Here is a 17349-nt window from a genome sequence, read left to right on the forward strand (position 1 = left end):
TGGGGGTGCGAATGAAAACGTACGTGCAGGAGGCAGACCGCCCGCGTGACCTCACGGCCACTGCGTCTGATTGGCTGCAGCAGCCAGCAGCTGGGCATCATCTCGCCCCGGATGGCCTCCACGCCGGGACGCGGCAGGGACTCGTCAAACACGGACTGCACGGCCAGCACGTGCATGTCGCCCTGAGGTGGGGACAAACGTCTTGTTGGGTAACTTTCGTCTCGTTGCGTCATCTTTGCGGACCTGTTACCTGTTTGCACTCGGTGCTGATGCAGCAGAAATCTCGTGGCTGGTTGAGGTGGTAGCTGGACGGGTCTGTTAGAATGTAGACTGAACACACGCAAACACACACACACATTAGTGTAATATATCTCACTAATAATCAATTCATTTTAATTTTACAATATGCAGACATGCTATGGGCCGAAAATGGCCCCCAGGCCGCACCTTAGACACCCCTGCTGAACATGGAATATTTTATTTCACATTTTAACTCTCTTAACTCTCACACAAGCGTAAAAAGAAGCCAACCACTGTTAAGATGTCATAAAAACATTAAAAGACTGCCTTAAATTGACAAAGGGTGATTTGTAACACAAGTGTAAAAAGAAGCTAAGTACTATTGGTGAGACATAAAAAAACAACAAAACACTGTCTTAACTTGACAAAGATTGATTTGTAACTGTCACACAAGCGTAACCACTGTTAAAACGTAAAAACTTGACACATGATATGTAACTGTCACACCCATCCATTAATTTTCTATGCCGCTTATCTTAATTAGGGTCAGGGGGGTATGCTGGAGCCTATCCCAGCTGCCTTCGAGCAAGAGGCAGGGTACACCCTGGACTGGTCACCAGCCAATCGCAAGGCACCATTCACACTCATATTCATACCTATGGACAATTTAAAGTCTCCAATGAAGCTAACATGCATGTCTTTGGAATGTGGGAGGAAACCGGAGTACCCGGAGAAAACCCACGCACGCACGGGCAGAACATGCAAACTCCACACCGAGATGCCCAACGGAGATTCAAACTCAGATCTTCCCGATCTCCTGACTGTGTTGCCAACATGCTAACCACTAGGCCACCGTGTGGCCCGTAGCTGTCACACACAAGCATAACAAAAAAAGCTAAGCACTGTTAATACATTGTAAAAACAACAAAACATTGTCTTTACTTGACAAAAAGTGATTTGTAACTGCAACACAAGTGTAAAATGAAGCTAACCTCTGAAAATTAAAAAAAAACCCTTGTAACGGCCCTTGTTGAGACTGCTCCTTTTTTTGGAATAAGTGCCTGCAAAAAAAAGTAAATTTCATCTAAAGATGCTCGCTAAACCGAGCTCTCGTGGGATACACTGACGCCACAAATGACGGCCGTCTGAACTACAGACTTTTGTGCGACTTTGAAGGAGTACTTTTCAGTACTTTTTCACATGAAAACATAAAAACGTAACAGTGACGCTCACCCAGTTGAGTGCTGTCATCTAGTGGCCGAGTCCATGCGGCGCGCACAGACGGGTGGTATGCCTGACTCTTGGATGGCTGGCAGACCACATTCCACAGCCGCTCCAGGGGTGCGTCCAGCTCACCGGCAGCCAAGAATGCGTGGACTGAGGGCCTGGAGGAGGGTCTGTAGTAGGCCTGGATGCCTCGCTCCTCTCCCTGGTGTCTGCAGGAAGCAAGCATGTAAATGTCAGTGCCAAGACTGGCAGGACACCTCTGTAGCTCTACATTTGAAATTGGAGGACCCTCACCTCCAGCCTGCGGAAGCCTTCCCCTTGGCAAGGTTGCTCAAATCACCCGAAGCCGCGAGTCGCACCTGTGGATTCAACAAAAATACCTCTAATAAATAATTAGGAAGTATTCGGTACTGTGTGCACACGCCACCGATGACTTTACGCATGTTACCTCAGCCAGAGCACGGCCAAGCAAGCTGGATGTGATGTCCTGATAGGCCGTGGATGGGGAGGAGGAGCCAAAGGAGGCGGCCGGTCGTCGAGTGCAAGATGGAGGCATCATCAGGGGCTCCAGCGTGGAGGCTGGAAGCTCAAGGTGGACATCTAAAAACAACATCAAAGATATACAGTATACCTGATAAATAGTGTGGAACCAGCTTAAGATGGTTCACATATATATATGAATATTTAAGGAAATTATACATATTTTATGCCCGATATTTTACATATTTTAGTTCAATGAAGTAAAATAGAAATACAAGCCATTAAGACCGCAGTTCAGCTTGTGAATGTGGTATTCTACATTGGCCACAAGGTGCCAGTAATTGTTCGGTGATAGACTTGATCACTGGAACAACAGGCTTTTTTCGTGCAGGTTCAAAACAGGCACAACAATAACATAATAATAATCATAATCATCGTCATAATAATAACATAGCCCACAACAATCTAAAACTCAACCCGGAACCCCCGATGTCACTTCCTGTCCGCCATCCATTCTGCTCCTCTACAAGGTAAACTGTCTTAAATGTCTTGTTTCTCTGATTATATCTACTATATTGTGTAATGTGAATGTAAAGGTGACTATAGGGGTGTTATTTCATGTCTAGAAAGCTCTAATGATGTTAAAAAATAAGATCGTAAACAGGTTTCCTATGCCATAACTACAAAAATATTCATGGAAATTCACTTATCACGGTCGGGTCTAGAAGCAATTAACCACCATAAACGAGGGACTACTGTATGTGAACCAACTCATTAAGTCCTGGTCCAGTGGCCGCTGAAGTCGACATTGACAAACATGGTCGAACGCTTTTGTCAACATAAAATGTGAGAGCCGAAGGGGTCATTTAAATGAAATCTTATGGGTCCGTTTATATCGACATATTACATATTCTCCTTATGTCGCTGACCAAAGTTCACACACAAAATGCGCAAGCAATGGCTAGTTTCGGTTTATGTCGACAACGCTTATGTCAATGTGAGTCAGCCCGTCCAACGGGTGTCAACCGACATTTCGTCAAAGTGCAGTGCTGACTCACCCTGAGCAGAAATGGAGGTCCGCTGTATCATGAAGCGCTGAGGATCACACGTTGGAGGCCGTGCACCCACCTTCGGACCTTCCCCCAGGAACCCGGTGCACTAAAACAGAACAAGGATCTTGCCAATGCGTTGAAAAATCATGAGGGTCTCATAGTCAGTGCCCCAACTACTCCACAAATCACAATCACAAACTAAATGGTTTAAAGTAGGACTCTTACATCCATTGAGGTGCTAGGCTGGAGTCCTCTATTAACATGATAAATCAGACTTTTGTTGTTATGCAGCAAAAAACAATATTGTATAAACTGCCAAAAGAGCTTAGAAGCCTTGTTTCCACCGAACAATACGGTTTGGTTCAGTTTGGTCAGCATTTCCATTCCAAGGGGTTCACATTAGGCTTGCACGATATAAACAAAAGTTAGGTTAATTGGCCCCTTGTGAATAGGTATGACTGTGAGTGTGAATGGTTGTTTGTCTCTATGTGCCCTGCCATTGGCTGGTGACCAGCCTCTCGCCAAGTCAGCTGGGATAGGCTCCAGCATACCACCGCAACCCAAATGAGGATAAGCGGCATAGAAGATGGATGGATGGATATTAACAAAATACAATAGAAACGATAATGCAGGGGTGTCCAAACTATTTCCAGCGAGGGCCACATGAAAGGACACATTCTTTTCTTTTATTTCCAACTATTTCAACTTTCTTCTTGTAAATTTTTCTTCTCGTAATTATGACTTAATCCTCAGAATATTTGGACTTTATTCTCATAACATAACTTTTTCCGCAAACACCTTTTCAAAAAAATGACGACTTTATTTTTTGTTTTGTTTGTTTCTCGTAATATTACGGCTTTAAAACAATAACTTCCTTTTGTCTTTAATATTTCAACTTTATGCTACTAAAATTACATTGTGTTACCTCATAATATTATGATATTGTTCTCGTAAAATTACGACTCTTGTTACGTTACAACTTTTTTGTCTTCATATTTTAACGTTTGCTGCAGAGTTTTAATTTTTTTTGCTGCTGCTGCCTTTTTTTTTTAGTTTTCTTGTCAAATAATATTTTTAGAATGTGGCGCGAACCAATAAAAAAACAGCTGCGAGGAATGCGACCGGGTCTCATTTTAGACACCCCCGCTTTAACAGAAGTCTAGCTGTTACAGCGGAGAGCAGCCAGCTATGAACAGAAAATTAGCAAGTTAATTAATAAGAGTCGAGAGAGAGAGAGAATAATACAACAGCTATACAGAGCAACTACACTGTGAGTGCACACATCCGACACCCAGAAATGACGCAATACGGTACCGCCTCCATCAGCAGCCAAAGAAGCCTAACCCGTCACCTGTTGTGAAATGGTTCTATTATCATTAATATGCCAAAGAACATATTGTGATATATATCGTTATTGCAAGAGGTTGCAGTATGGATTTCAGGCCATATCGCCCAACCCTCGGCCAAAATATGCTACCCGGTTCAGTTTGAACACCAGCCAGAGTGGTTCAGAGCTAAAATACTGTCTGCTAATTAATTGAAAAATACAGAGAAAGGAAACGCAAACAGTGAGAGGGTACATTAAATAGCATTGCTGAAAATGCACCAGAATTTGCCAAAAAGGCTATTTTTCATCTGTTGTCCCTGGACAGATGTTAAAAATTGTCTCCCTAAAACATCAGTAAAAGGATTATAAAATGAACAATGAGATCAGGACTTACTGATCGACGCACCTGTGGTGAACTGAACTTAACCAACTGCTTGGTGGAAACGTGGCTTAGATTCATAAACACAATTTAACGGTCATGAGTAAACTCGACTGGTACGACACTATGAAATGTCCTCTAACCTGCCCAGAAGGACCCAATGCGTGGCCATGCTGCAGCTGCAGAGTGTTGCCGCTGCTGTAGCCTGATGTGGGTCCAGACGACAAGCTGAGACTTGATCCGGTGCACAAGGTGCTGTTGCTGATCCTGGTCCGATGCCTGGGGTCCTCCTGCCAACACATGCGTGTGTCACGCTCATGCAAATGCCGCATCAGAGTGCAGAGGTTAGACATCCTGTACCTTCATCTCAGGTGATAAAGCCTGCTGCTGAAGCCTCCTCTTCTCCTGCTCGGTCCTCTCGCGTAGTCGTTCCCGCGCCTTTGCAATCTCCGTCATGGCTTCCTCTCGGGCACGGCCGTAATCGCGCAGCAGCTGCTCGATGTCCGACGGGTATGGGCCCTCGCCTCTCGCTGGGCCTCGTTTTGTGTCGTACCTGGTGACCTCTGGCTTCAGCTGTTGCAGACAGTCCTTCTGCTGGACTTCTTCTTGAGGTGACGAGTGGTGATGTTTGCCGGGGCTCAGACTGCGAGCTCGACGGTTCACCAGAAGGCGATCTTCCTTCCTTTCCCACAACCCTTCAGCGCTTAAACGATGTCTGAGATTGCTGCGGTGTTGTTGTTTGCTGGGGGTGAACATCACATGTTCCGGCTCGTCCGTGGACCGCGCTGACAGCATCTTGAGCAGCGTATCCGTCTCTCCGAGGCTGTAATGCAGCTTGGCCTCGGCGAGCTCCACTGTCAGAGGCGTGCCGCTGGTGCTGAGGTTGACAGACGCCATCACCTGCTCTCTTTCCTGCCGCAGTCTCTCAATCTCCCTCCACCGCAAGTCAGCCTGTGCTACAGCGTTAGAGGTGTAACTAGAGCACCTTGATCGCTGATGGCTGATGCCTGACCAGTTGTTGAACTTGTTGTGCATGGGAAGGTCCTCCGGCACTTTCTCCTGACAGACAGAGACGCACGTGACAGGTTTGGTATTCAGCAGAATGTCGGTGCTGGACTCACTCGGCGTCAGTGATGCCACGTCATCCGTTCTTTCACCGATTGGAGAACGAGCACTAGCGCCATCGAAAAAGGGCAAAACTTCAGATCTTTGCCGGGTTTTACTGGCTTTGCTATTACACTGGCTGACATGAGCGCTGACAGAGAGGTCGTTCGGCAAAGAAAACACAGATGTGATGCAGTGAGGACCCTCCGAGTACCATTTCACTTGAGGATGGGAGTTCCCTTCGTCTTCATGATGAATTTTCCTCCTCTCCAGTGATGAGCAAAGGCTTGGAGAGCATTCTTCAGAGTCTTTAAGGCTTGCACTATTCATTTCGCTGACCTTCTCCAATGATTCTGATATTCCGGAGCAAAGGGCACAGTCGAGTTTTGGCTCTACTGAATCAGACGACAGCTCATCTGAGACCTGATTCTTATGACCATTCTTTTCTCTTTGCTTGACCTGCTGGCATACCACCACGGTGAGAATTGGGGATGATGCCCGATCTGTGAAGGTAGTTTCTTTATGCGAATTAGAGTTCTTGGGGATTTCATGGGATCCGTTGGGTCTACATCTGTTTTCAATATGGTGGACTGGCGTCTCGGCACGCATGCATTTCTTTGTACCTCTAGAAGGAGCAGATCTTACCAGGTTCCGACATCCAACAGGTGTTTTCGGTGAAGTGTTCCCAGATTGGAAGATAGACCTTTGTGGCCAAGGGTCTGGCGCAGTTAGCTTCTTATCATCAGTCTCAGTTTTCATCACCTCAGCTCCTATCACTCTCAACGTCACGTTTAACTCATGACTTTTGGACCTCTGCTGACTCTCCATGTTTGTTGGTGTCAAAGGTATTTCTGTCTGTATCCCAACATCCACAACCGTTTGAGTGGAGCAGTCTCTTTTGGCATGGTCTTCAGTCCCACTGTGGCTGGTATTTGAGAGGTCTGCTCTTCTTTGTGGATTCAACCTACTGATGCGACCTGTTCTCATACCCTGGATGTTCCCAAGCAGGTCGGAAGTGCTGTGGATCAGTTTAGAGAGGTGGACTGACATGCTTTCCATACTCGTCCATGTTGGGGACTCGTTCATTCCCACTTTGGTTTTCGGTACATCTGTGTGGCTTCTTTTGTGACGGCCCTTCCTTCGTGGAGCTCGATCCGACAGAGTGAGTGGTAGGACCAGCCCAGTCTGAGTGGCTTGCTCCTTGGCCATTCTTTGGTTTGATTCTGGATCAGATGCGGAGTTGGTAGCAAAACGACTTAGTACATGGTCACTGGACGAAGTGGCGTTGGCTGTTATTTGAGATGTTCGAGGACAGGCCGTCAAGTGCAAGGTTTTGTTGGTTTGGTTTTTGTAGTCCTCAATGCTGCTCAATGTACTGGAGAGCCCCTTGTTGGTGGCATAGGTGCTCAAATGGGAAATGAAGGGAGAGTTCTGCCCGTTTAAACCATTATCAACGCTACAGCACCTCGTTATGCGTTTTTCGCTGCTGGTTAAAAGCGGGGATTTACGGGATAGGTCGGCGGCACTCCCAAAGGCGGGGTTCTTGCAGCACTGTTGGCTTTGCACACCATCTTGCCACTGACGGGTGAATGGGTTGATGTCACTCGATGCGAAATGCATGAGGGCGTCATTTGTTGCTTTTTCTACATTCGTTCTTCGTGGCATTGCTTGTGGAGGTAATGAGAGTCTTTTTCGGACAAATGCAGCACCCTTTACTATCTCCATTTGAGATTTCACCAGGGAATTATTTGCATTTAAATGCCTCTTAGGTTGGAGATTTAGCTGTGTAGCGGTTTGGTCATGGTTTTCATCTGATGATGTACTCGAAGACTCACAGGATGAATGAGGTTGTATCTTGGACCTCCTGAACCTTTTGGACTTGCCCTTTTTAAGCATACCTGGTGAATGACATTCAGATCCACAACTACTTGAAGTTTTGATAATCTTTTTATCTCCTAACACTGCAAAGCTCTCTGGGACGTGCTCTTCAGATCGGTTGGTCGACGCCTTGTTATCACTTTTCGCAACACAAGCACCTTTGCGGTCTTCAAGCTTGCACCCTGAGACTTCTTCACATTTGTTGTTGGAATTCATATTGACCACAACAGTCTCAGCATTACTATTCGAGTGTGGACCGCTGCGCTGATCCCGCTCTCTGACATACGGTTCCATACCTATAGTGGTTTCTCTGTGTGGTGTGAAAGGGAAGTCATCAGAAAATAATTTTGTGGCCCTGGAATACACAGTCTCAGCGCAGCCTACTCCTTTTGGACAATAAGTCACCTCAGTATAGAGCTGATTTATTTCGTTTCGTTGACTTGCGTCATTGGTCTCTGCATCATTCTTTGTTGTTCGGAAGATGCGGCTGCCGGAGATTTCATGACCAGTTGATTCTTTATCAAGATTGGTTGATGTAGCACCGGAACATCTCCTAGCATGGTCGGCCTTTTGATTGGCCTCAGTCGGCCTCAGCATGTTGCTGACCACTCCTTGTTGCGGGTTTTGTGCGATTCCAGCTCCCAGGCTCTGACTCCAGTTGCTTCTGTCACTGCTAGTCAACAACAGCTTTAAGTGTTCTTTCACCACTTCTGAGATTCTCAGGTCAATGGCGCTGCAAATGGCCTCAGACTGGCAAACATGTTTTCTTCTGGGATTGTTGATTTGAGACCCCCCCTCTTGTTTTATTGAGACTTCCTGCCCTTCCTCAACCGGTGATGTAATACCATCTGTGCTAGGGTTGCAAAGGACTTTGGTGTTATTGTTGTTGTTGTTAGTGTCAGACCAAGTGGCTTCCTGGTTGCTAACTGGTAGAGGGCTTCTTTTGGGGATTTTCAGGCCACCCGTGAAACCTTCCTGCTGCTCCTTGCTCCTCTTCCTAGAAGATGATTCCCGCTGAAGTGAAAAGCTTGCCTTAGCCTCTTTGGTTTCTTTCTCATCCGATGATTCAGCCCTTGTGAAGGTGCCTTCATTGGTATTCCCAAACTCTGACTGCAGTGACTGTCCTACACCGTCTAAATTGACTGGTTCTTCATCATCAGGGGATGCCGTGAAGGTCGCATACACTTTTCTTTGCTCAGTAGGGTTTGTTGAGGGATGCAATTTATCTGAGGTACTCATGTCAGTGTCACTTGACATCGCAACATAACCTTTCAACTTCGCCAAAGACTGACTTGTGTCTGGCTGTTTTTTCACATTCTGTGACATCAAACTTCCTCCTGAAGCTTCAAGCAGATTCAAACCTCCAGCGCTGGAAGATTCTGTGCTACAACTTTGAGATGTGCATAGAGCATATGAGAGGCTCACCCTGACAGGGCTGGAGCTGTCACTGTTTTCTTTCCCTCGGCATGAATCTGATGAATGTTTGCAGATCCCGGGACTGTCCACTGTAGCACTGACAAACTGAGCATCTGTAAGCGGCAACAGGTTTTCAGACTCGTTACCTTCAGTCGACTTTTGCACAACATCTCTGCCTCTCAAATGTTCTACTACAGAGGTTTCAGGTCTTGTGTTAGGGGAGGCTTGCTGGTTCCAGTGCATCTCTGCAGTGATGATCTTTGGTTTTTGACAGCTGCCATACTGTCCCACGGAGGAGTGAGGGGCATCAGTCACCAGCGAGTACGTTGGAACTACTCTTTGGCAAAAGTTCATCCCGGCAAAGTACTTCTCCCGTCTGCTCTCCACAGCCAGAGAGTCTTTGGACATTTCACTGTCTTCGCTCTCAGCCTCACTGTGAGCCGCCTCTCTGCATCTCAGCTGCTCTGCAAGAGCAGTTGCATAGGCTGAGGATAAAGAATCAAGAGAGAAAAGACTCTCAGAGTCTGAAACTCCTTCCTCTGCTTCAAATTCGCCTTCCTCACATTTGACAAATCCCTGCTGTCTCTTCACACATTTGCTGGTCTTAATCATGAGGGCCTCAGTGCTGTGCCACCGCCGCTGCCCGTTACCCTCAATGGGACTCTTCTGGTCAAGCTCCTCGCACGAAACGGCGGTCTTAATGCTACTTCCGCTCATCATGCCAATATCTTCGTGGCTTGTATCTCTCAGCTGCCTCTCGTGAAACTGACTCCCTTCATCTGTGGGTTGTTTTCCAAAAATTTTGGACATAGCTGCTTTTAAGCTGGGCGTCACAGAACTAGTGAGCCCTTGTGTTTTGTCACCTGAGTGGGATCGGCTTGAAAAGCTTGGTATGTTTGTTTTGGATGCTACATTTTCTTTGCCAAGAGGCTGCACAGGGAGTCGCAGAGGTAACTTTGGCATAACGGATGGGTTTGTGTCTGATCTGCTCTTAAAAGACAAGTCTCTCTGCGGTAACAGTGCTTTGCGTACGTAATCAGGTGTCTCCTCCTTGCTTGTCAGTGCTAAGTTTTCAGAAGATCTCCCTCTTCCTTGATTTAGGCCGGAGGGGAGAGCCCCAGAACAACTCTTGGTCCTTTCCCGAGGGAGGCACTCGTCCGAAACCCACTTCCTGCTGCTTACACATTCAGGGGATGAGTTTGAAGTCAGCTCTGTGGATTTATTCCTCTTGAGGAAATGTCTGTTGAGAAGCGAAACAGGTATAAGTCATGCATAACATTTAGTTCGTCACGTTTATAAAGAAGGTGTGCTTACCTGAATACTGGGGTGTACTGTGGGTAGAGGCGGGACACAAGGTCAGCTGAGAAGGAATATCTCCGAGAAACAAATTCCTTGAGCTTCACTGGGGGGCACTCTGGGCTGTCTGGTCCAGGGGGCAAGGCCTTTTCCAGACGCTGCAGTTCCCGCTTTGCTTCCAACAGATGGCGCTTCCGGGCGATTCGCTCCAGCTGGAACTGCAGCTTTTTCCGGTGGAGGCGTCTCTCGGCGCGACACAGGGCGTGATGCTTCAGTAACTCCTCCTGGACGGCTTTCTTCCTGGCCCCGACAACCATGGATGGACAATTCGAAGTCTGCGAGTCGGACATAATTCTTGCCAGCTGCTCCAGAAGGGGGTCTGTTTGAACTCCGAGTTCCTGGGTGACTTTCTGCTCCACGTCCAAGAGATGATGTTTCTCCTGCAGTATCCACTGGTGGACTTAAAAGTCACAACAAAGAGTCAGGACTTGCTTGAGACATTTTAGCGCTAACAATCTAGAAATGTTTTGCTTACTCTCACTGTGCTGCTGCCGAATGTGAGCCTGCTCCCTCTCCAGCTCCCTCTCAGCCCGCCTCTGCTCAGAACAAATCTCCTGGCGCAAACTCTCCACGTAGCGCTGCTGCTCCTCCAAGCGCTGCCTGGAAGAGGACCCCTCGCCAGGGAACAAACATGCTGCCGGCTGCCCTAGGAGCTTTGCTTGGTCACCCTCTTTGCTATAAAAAGAGCCACACAATCAAACTCACTGATGCGGTGATTAGTTAGTGACCACTCTGAAGTCAGTCATCACCTTAGGTCAGGGGTTAGATGGCAGAGGTCAATGTAGCTGCAGGTCATGCCACCTTCACTTCCCTGAGAACAGATATTTTCAGTAAATATTAGGGCTGTCAAAGTAAACGCACTATTTGTAAACACACCTGGTGGTTGGGGACCCCTGCCTTACAGCATGCTTGGGGATATGACGTGCTCTTACACATTTGAAGATACTAAGAATGCCACTTTTATAGAATTGCCTTCTTTATTTTATAATGTACAATTCATGTCTTTATTGACAAATGTAACCGCCGAAGCGTATCGTTTGTACACTGTATCAAATCATAAAATCTACTGTTTTTTTAAATTGTATCTTTAACCATGTGTGTAGATGCGTATGGAATCGTTTACCACAAAGAGATTTACATCCCTACTTATTATAGATAAAAACGTCTCTCTGTGATTGTGATTAATTATGAGTTAACTATGGCAATAAAATATTTGAATCAATTGACAGCCCTACTAAATACATATAAAGCAACATTCACTGACCAGAAAACCGTTAGACATGGCAGTGTGAGCCGCACATACCCGCCTGCGCTCCCGAAGGACGGCCGCTTCCTCTGGGTGGTTGAAGCGAAATTTCTGAACCCCTCCCAAGGTGATGACCATTCCTGGAGACAGGGAGATGAAACGTGTTTTTTACACACTATGGTGTAGTGTGGTGATGAAAACAGAGTACACGGTGTGCTGCTTGGGCGTCACGTGTTTATCCATTGGGTGTTGTGCACAAGTCTGTTTGGCAAAACTTTACAATAAGATACACAAAATTACAGTAGTTAATGAGGAACGAACCTTTTTCTAACCCTAACCACTACTCATTAGTTCCTCAGTAACTACTCTACTCATTAGTTCCTCATTAGTTGTTCATTAGTTCCTAGTAACTAGTCTAAATTTATGTGCCTTAGTCATTAGTTACTCATTAGTTCCTCAGTAACTACTGTAATTTTGTGTACCTTATTGTAAAGTGTGACCGTCTGTTTTAACCTTTATTAGAATACAACATGCACAACAACAGAAAAAAGGGCTTCTACATGCTGAAGTGCACAAGAAAAAAGAAGTACATTAGGTACATTGGAGGGCTGACCTTGCGCCAGCCTGCAGGGCTCGGTGACTTCCCTGTCGTTAATCAGGCAGACGCAACCCGGCAGCGGTCTGAGCGTAACCACGCCGCCGTCATTTTCGACGTCACAGCTGGCTGTGCCCTGCAAAACTACAAGCAAAATTGCAAAGCTTTATTTCAAAATCCTATACCGTATAATAAAAGAAAATAGGACCCTTAAAACATAAATAAGACATAATATAGACACACGTTACCATTGGGAGAGTTCCTTCTTGTTGTTCTTTTTTTGTTTTTACTGCCTGTTCAGTACAGCACTTCCTGCAGTGGCTATTTTCTCATCAATGTAACATTACTAACACCTGTGACCAGTGTAGAATACTACATATCAGTCTTTGAATGAGTCTTCTGAATGCCTTCAGCAGCGTTCACACTTGCAAGCATTTTGTCCCCGCAGTGGTACGCATTTTTGCATGCTTCATCAATTTCCAGTGGGCCGACAAGCTCGTCCTGAGTTTATTCATAGCTGATAATTGGGTCCTGTCAAATAAAGAGCCTTCCAGTCAGCAATCCCCTCTCCCACACTGTCAGCTGCCTCTTTTTTTCTAGGTTATTGCCTCCTTCCTGCTCTTTGCATATTCTCTATTGGCAGCTACAAGAAAATATAGACTTACCTTTCTTTTTTGCATGAGCTTCTTCTCTGGAGTTCAATATCTTGTAGGTCCCTTGCAAATAGAGGAATTAATGAAGCTGGGGTGATGCCTGCTGTAGCGTGGTGGGACCAAATAATGCCACGACTGCTTCACGGATGCGAGGAGTTACCCATGTGGGAACAATGCGCGTCACGCGTACTATAGTCGTGCACTAGACGTCAACACTACTTGACAAGGTGTAAATAAGTCATGCGGAAGCGTGGTCATTTGGTGCCAATGCACACCACTTTCAGTCACAAATTGCATGCCCAGTAGGTAATTTATGTGTAAACGGGACGCAAACAGTGCGCAAACTAGTCTTCACGCTTTTCAGGTGTGCTATAAATAAATGACCCACACTGCCACGGCAAAATGCGTGCAAGTGTAAACGCTGCTTTATATTTGTATTTTACTTCATTTAACAATTTTTATGCTTGAAAATGCTTAATTTAGACAAAAAAATACATACAGTTTGCTTAAATATGCCATTGTTTTGACTAACAATAAGCCATAGTCAACCATGAAACAGCTTGATTTATTAATATACTTTTGAAAAACCATAATAGAGTGAAGCCGCAAGTGGCGAGTGACGACTGTATTAATCCGTCATTTAAGTTTTGTACCTATTTGTGGTTCTTCAAACTGGTCCATTGGCCCAATGCGGGTAACTCCTTCCTGTAAGACAAATTGAAATATTGCTAGTCAATAAGTGCATTTCTACTTGTGATACAAAAGATTCGGCGCTACAAGTTGCACTTCGCTCCTTCTGATCTTCACCGTTTCGCGTGACGTGTGATCTAAAGGCGGTGTCAGGACCACATGTGTTCCCAGGTGGCTGCCGCTCTTTCACATGCAGCAAACAGTGCAAGTGTCAGGCCTCGAGGGCGTGCTTGTCATTGTCAGAATCAGGTTAAGCTTAAGCCCCAAAGTCCGAGCCTCACAATGGAGAGCCTCTCATAAGTAGTAGTTTGAAGGAAGAGAGGAAAGACAGGTCAATGACAAACGCACCTTTTTGTTCTCTAGAGTATTTCTAGCAGAAGAGAAAAATAGGAAGAATCTAGTCAACAAAAGAGATGAATTGAGTCAGCATCATGTGGGAAAAGAAGAGCACATGTACAAAGAAAAGATGGAAAAGAAACATTTACTGTAGTGCAAGGGGTGTCCAAATTGCTGCCTTTGGTCCAATTGCGGCCCTCCTCTGTTTTTTTTTGTTTTTTTTTTTTAATCGGCCTGCGGTACATTCTAAACAAATCATTTAACAAGAAAACGGGAAAAAAAAGGAAAAGTTAGGAGTGATTTTACTAGAATAAAGTCAAAGTATTGAGAAAAAAGTCATAAACTAACGAGAAAAAGTTGGCATTTTACAAGAATAACGTAACTTTTTTTTCAAGAATAAACTCACAATATTATGAGGAATAAATTATGTCAATTTTGTAGCATTAAGTTGAAATATTAATTTTTTTTTTAAGTTTATATTATGGGAAACAAACAAAACAAAATAAAGTTGTACTTTTTCAAAAATTAGGTTGGGGAAAAGTTGTAATATTATGGGAATAAAGTACAAAATATTATGAGAATAAATTCATAACAATACAAGACAAGAAAAAAAATGACAAGGTTATTTAAGAAGGAAGTTGAAATATTTGGAAAATTAAAAAAACCAACAACAACAGCAGGAATGGAAAAAACAGCTGTAATTTTACGAGAATGAAGTGAAAATATTAAGAGAAGAAAGTCGTATTCTAAGGAGAAAAAAAGTTGCAATTTTTCATCAATAAAAAAAAAAAAAAATTAAAAGTAGCATAGAGTAGCATAGAGTTGAAATATTAAAGAAAAAATAAATTATTTTTTAAATGCCGTAATATTATGAGAAAAAACAAAACAAAAAATTAGGTTGGGGAAAAAAGTTAATACTACGGGAATAAAGTCCAAAATATTATGAGAGTAAATTCATAATATTACGAGAAGAAAATGTATAAAGATTATTTACGAAGGAAGTTGAAATACTTTTAATGAATATAATGAATAATACTTTAAATGTTTAAAAAAAAAAAAAAACATCAAGAATGGGAAAAAACAGCTGTAATTTTACAAAAATAAAGTCCAAATATTAAGCCAAAAAAGCAATTTTATGAGAATAAACACTGAATATTATGCAGAAAAATAATGTCATTTTAGTACCATAGAGTTGAAATATTAAAGAAAAATTACATATTTTTTTTAAAGTCATAATATTATGACAAACAAAAGAAAATAAAGTTGTAGTTTCGAAAATTCATTTGGGGGAAAAGTTATAATTTTATGGGAATAAAGTAAAAAATAGTATGACAATAAATTTATAATATGAGAAGAAAATTGAAAAAGATGAAAAAAAAAGTTGAAATACTTGGAAAATAAAAAAATAAAAAACACAGCAGGAATGGAAAAAACAGCTGTAATTTTACAAAAATAAAGTAAAAATATTAAGACAAAAAATTGGTATACTAATAAGAAAAAAGTTTCGATTTTATGAGACTAAACTCGTAATATTACGCAAAAAAATAATGTCATTTTAGTAGCATGGAGCTGAAATATTAAAGAAAAAATACACTATGATTTATGTTGTAATATAATGAGAAACAAACCAATAAAAAATAAAGTTGTAATTTTTGAAAAATGAGGTTGGGCAAATGTTATATGGGAATAAATTCATAATTTTATGCAAAGAAAATGTAGAAAGATTATTTAAGAAGAATGTTTGGAAATAATAATAAAAAAACAACAGCATAAATGGGAGAAAAAAAGAGCAAAGAACAAAAAAAAAAAAACAACAGCATAAATGGGAGAAAAAAAGAGCAAAGAACAAAGTTGATATTGGTAATAATTTTTTTTACCGAAGACAAATCTGAGATGCATTTTTTTTCTTGAAATATATCTAACTTGTTAGCATATCTACATGTGTTGCTTTACAAAATATCAAAGTGGCAAAGTTGCATCTTTGAATCTTTGAGTATGTGGAGTTTTGGACACCCCTGCTGTAAAGAGATACAAGCACTGGTATCATATATGTTACTAGTATGGATGCCCATGAGTCCAGTCATTCCCAGTCGCACCGTGAGGTGGTAGAAGACGACGCCGGTGCTGAGGACATCTCTGTCGAGGGCCACCAGGTGAGGCTGGAGCGAGTTGATAAGGAAGCCGGCTCGGTCTCCGTTGATATCGACGCTGTACTGCTCCAGCAGCTCCTTCTTGTCCCCCCAGCTCTCAGACCAGTCCTTGGTCAGCTGCTCCACCTGGGAGGCATTTCACACAACATTGGTTACAAAAAAAATTAACAATCAATGAATCACTACGTATATTTGTTGAACTATTTTAATTTTAGATAGCATAAAATGCTAAAGAAACAACAAAGTGTGTTTATTTATAGATTTATAATTATATGTATAATTGTATTTATTATGATTATTATATATTAGACTTCTAATTACATATATGTTTTTTATATTTATTCTTTATATAAAATATTAATTAAATAAAAATCAAACACTGTAGTGAAATCATTCAAATTAAAAATAAAATTGAACATGAATTAAAATAAAAATACAATTGAACTATTTTTTTTTAAACATGTACACATTAAAAGTTTTATAACAAAAAACCAAAAATGGGATAGATATTTCTTGAACCTACTGTACAAACTAGTTGAGACTGAATCAACAGCACCTCTGCTGGCTGCAGCCAGGTACTGCACTCCATTTTTCTGCCATTAAATGAGCAATTCCACACAATCCACAGAATTCTCAACCATCAATGCATGGACTAATTGAACAAGACTCATCAAATTAAATGGTGTTGCTTGTCATCAAAACTGCCAATTATTGCTGTCCAATGAAAAGCGTGCATCTTCAAATGTTGTGAGTTGTTTGTTTTAAATCAGAAAAAGAACAAAAATATTTTAACTGACAAAAAAAATAATGCAAAAAAAAACCAACTCATATTTGGAGATACATGCTTTTAGACTGTAAATAAATTATATGAAAAACAAGCAAGCAATTCATCCTTGTATGTATTTTAATTTTAAATGGCATAAAATACTTGACAAAATGTGTTTATGCACACTTTTTTTTACATAAAATATTAAATAAAACTAAACATTGCAATAACATTTAAAAAAAATTCAATTGGATTTTTTGGAAACATGTAAAGATTGAATGGTATATAGAAAATAGGATAAATATTTCTCAAGACTTAAACAACAGCACCTCTGCTGGTGGCAGCCAATTACTGCACTCCATTTTTCCGCCATCAAATTCAACAATCCATTGACTAATTGATCACTACTCATCCAATGAAATGGTTGCTTGTAGTCAATATTGCTGTCCAATGA

General features: G+C 42.6%; 1 protein-coding gene across 2 annotated transcripts in view; it reads right to left on the reverse strand.

Moving 5' to 3' along the window:
* stard9 (StAR-related lipid transfer (START) domain containing 9) overlaps positions 1-17349 on the reverse strand; it is a 50582-nt gene that overhangs the window by 3154 nt on the left and 30079 nt on the right. For both annotated transcript variants that reach the window (XM_054796393.1, XM_054796394.1), the window contains 15 exons: positions 16076-16255; positions 13607-13658; positions 12319-12444; positions 11763-11845; positions 11209-11270; positions 10935-11134; positions 10418-10859; positions 5066-10343; positions 4849-4995; positions 3006-3105; positions 1916-2067; positions 1762-1826; positions 1474-1676; positions 251-330; positions 24-182 (listed from right to left, as the gene is read on the reverse strand). In XM_054796393.1, coding sequence (XP_054652368.1) covers positions 24-182; positions 251-330; positions 1474-1676; positions 1762-1826; positions 1916-2067; positions 3006-3105; positions 4849-4995; positions 5066-10343; positions 10418-10859; positions 10935-11134; positions 11209-11270; positions 11763-11845; positions 12319-12444; positions 13607-13658; positions 16076-16255 — 7329 coding nt within the window. The remainder of the gene's footprint in view (positions 1-23; positions 183-250; positions 331-1473; positions 1677-1761; positions 1827-1915; positions 2068-3005; positions 3106-4848; positions 4996-5065; positions 10344-10417; positions 10860-10934; positions 11135-11208; positions 11271-11762; positions 11846-12318; positions 12445-13606; positions 13659-16075; positions 16256-17349) is intronic.

Source organism: Dunckerocampus dactyliophorus, chromosome 13, assembly GCF_027744805.1.
Source record: "Dunckerocampus dactyliophorus isolate RoL2022-P2 chromosome 13, RoL_Ddac_1.1, whole genome shotgun sequence".
In the NCBI taxonomy this organism is placed as follows: Eukaryota; Metazoa; Chordata; class Actinopteri; order Syngnathiformes; family Syngnathidae; genus Dunckerocampus; species Dunckerocampus dactyliophorus.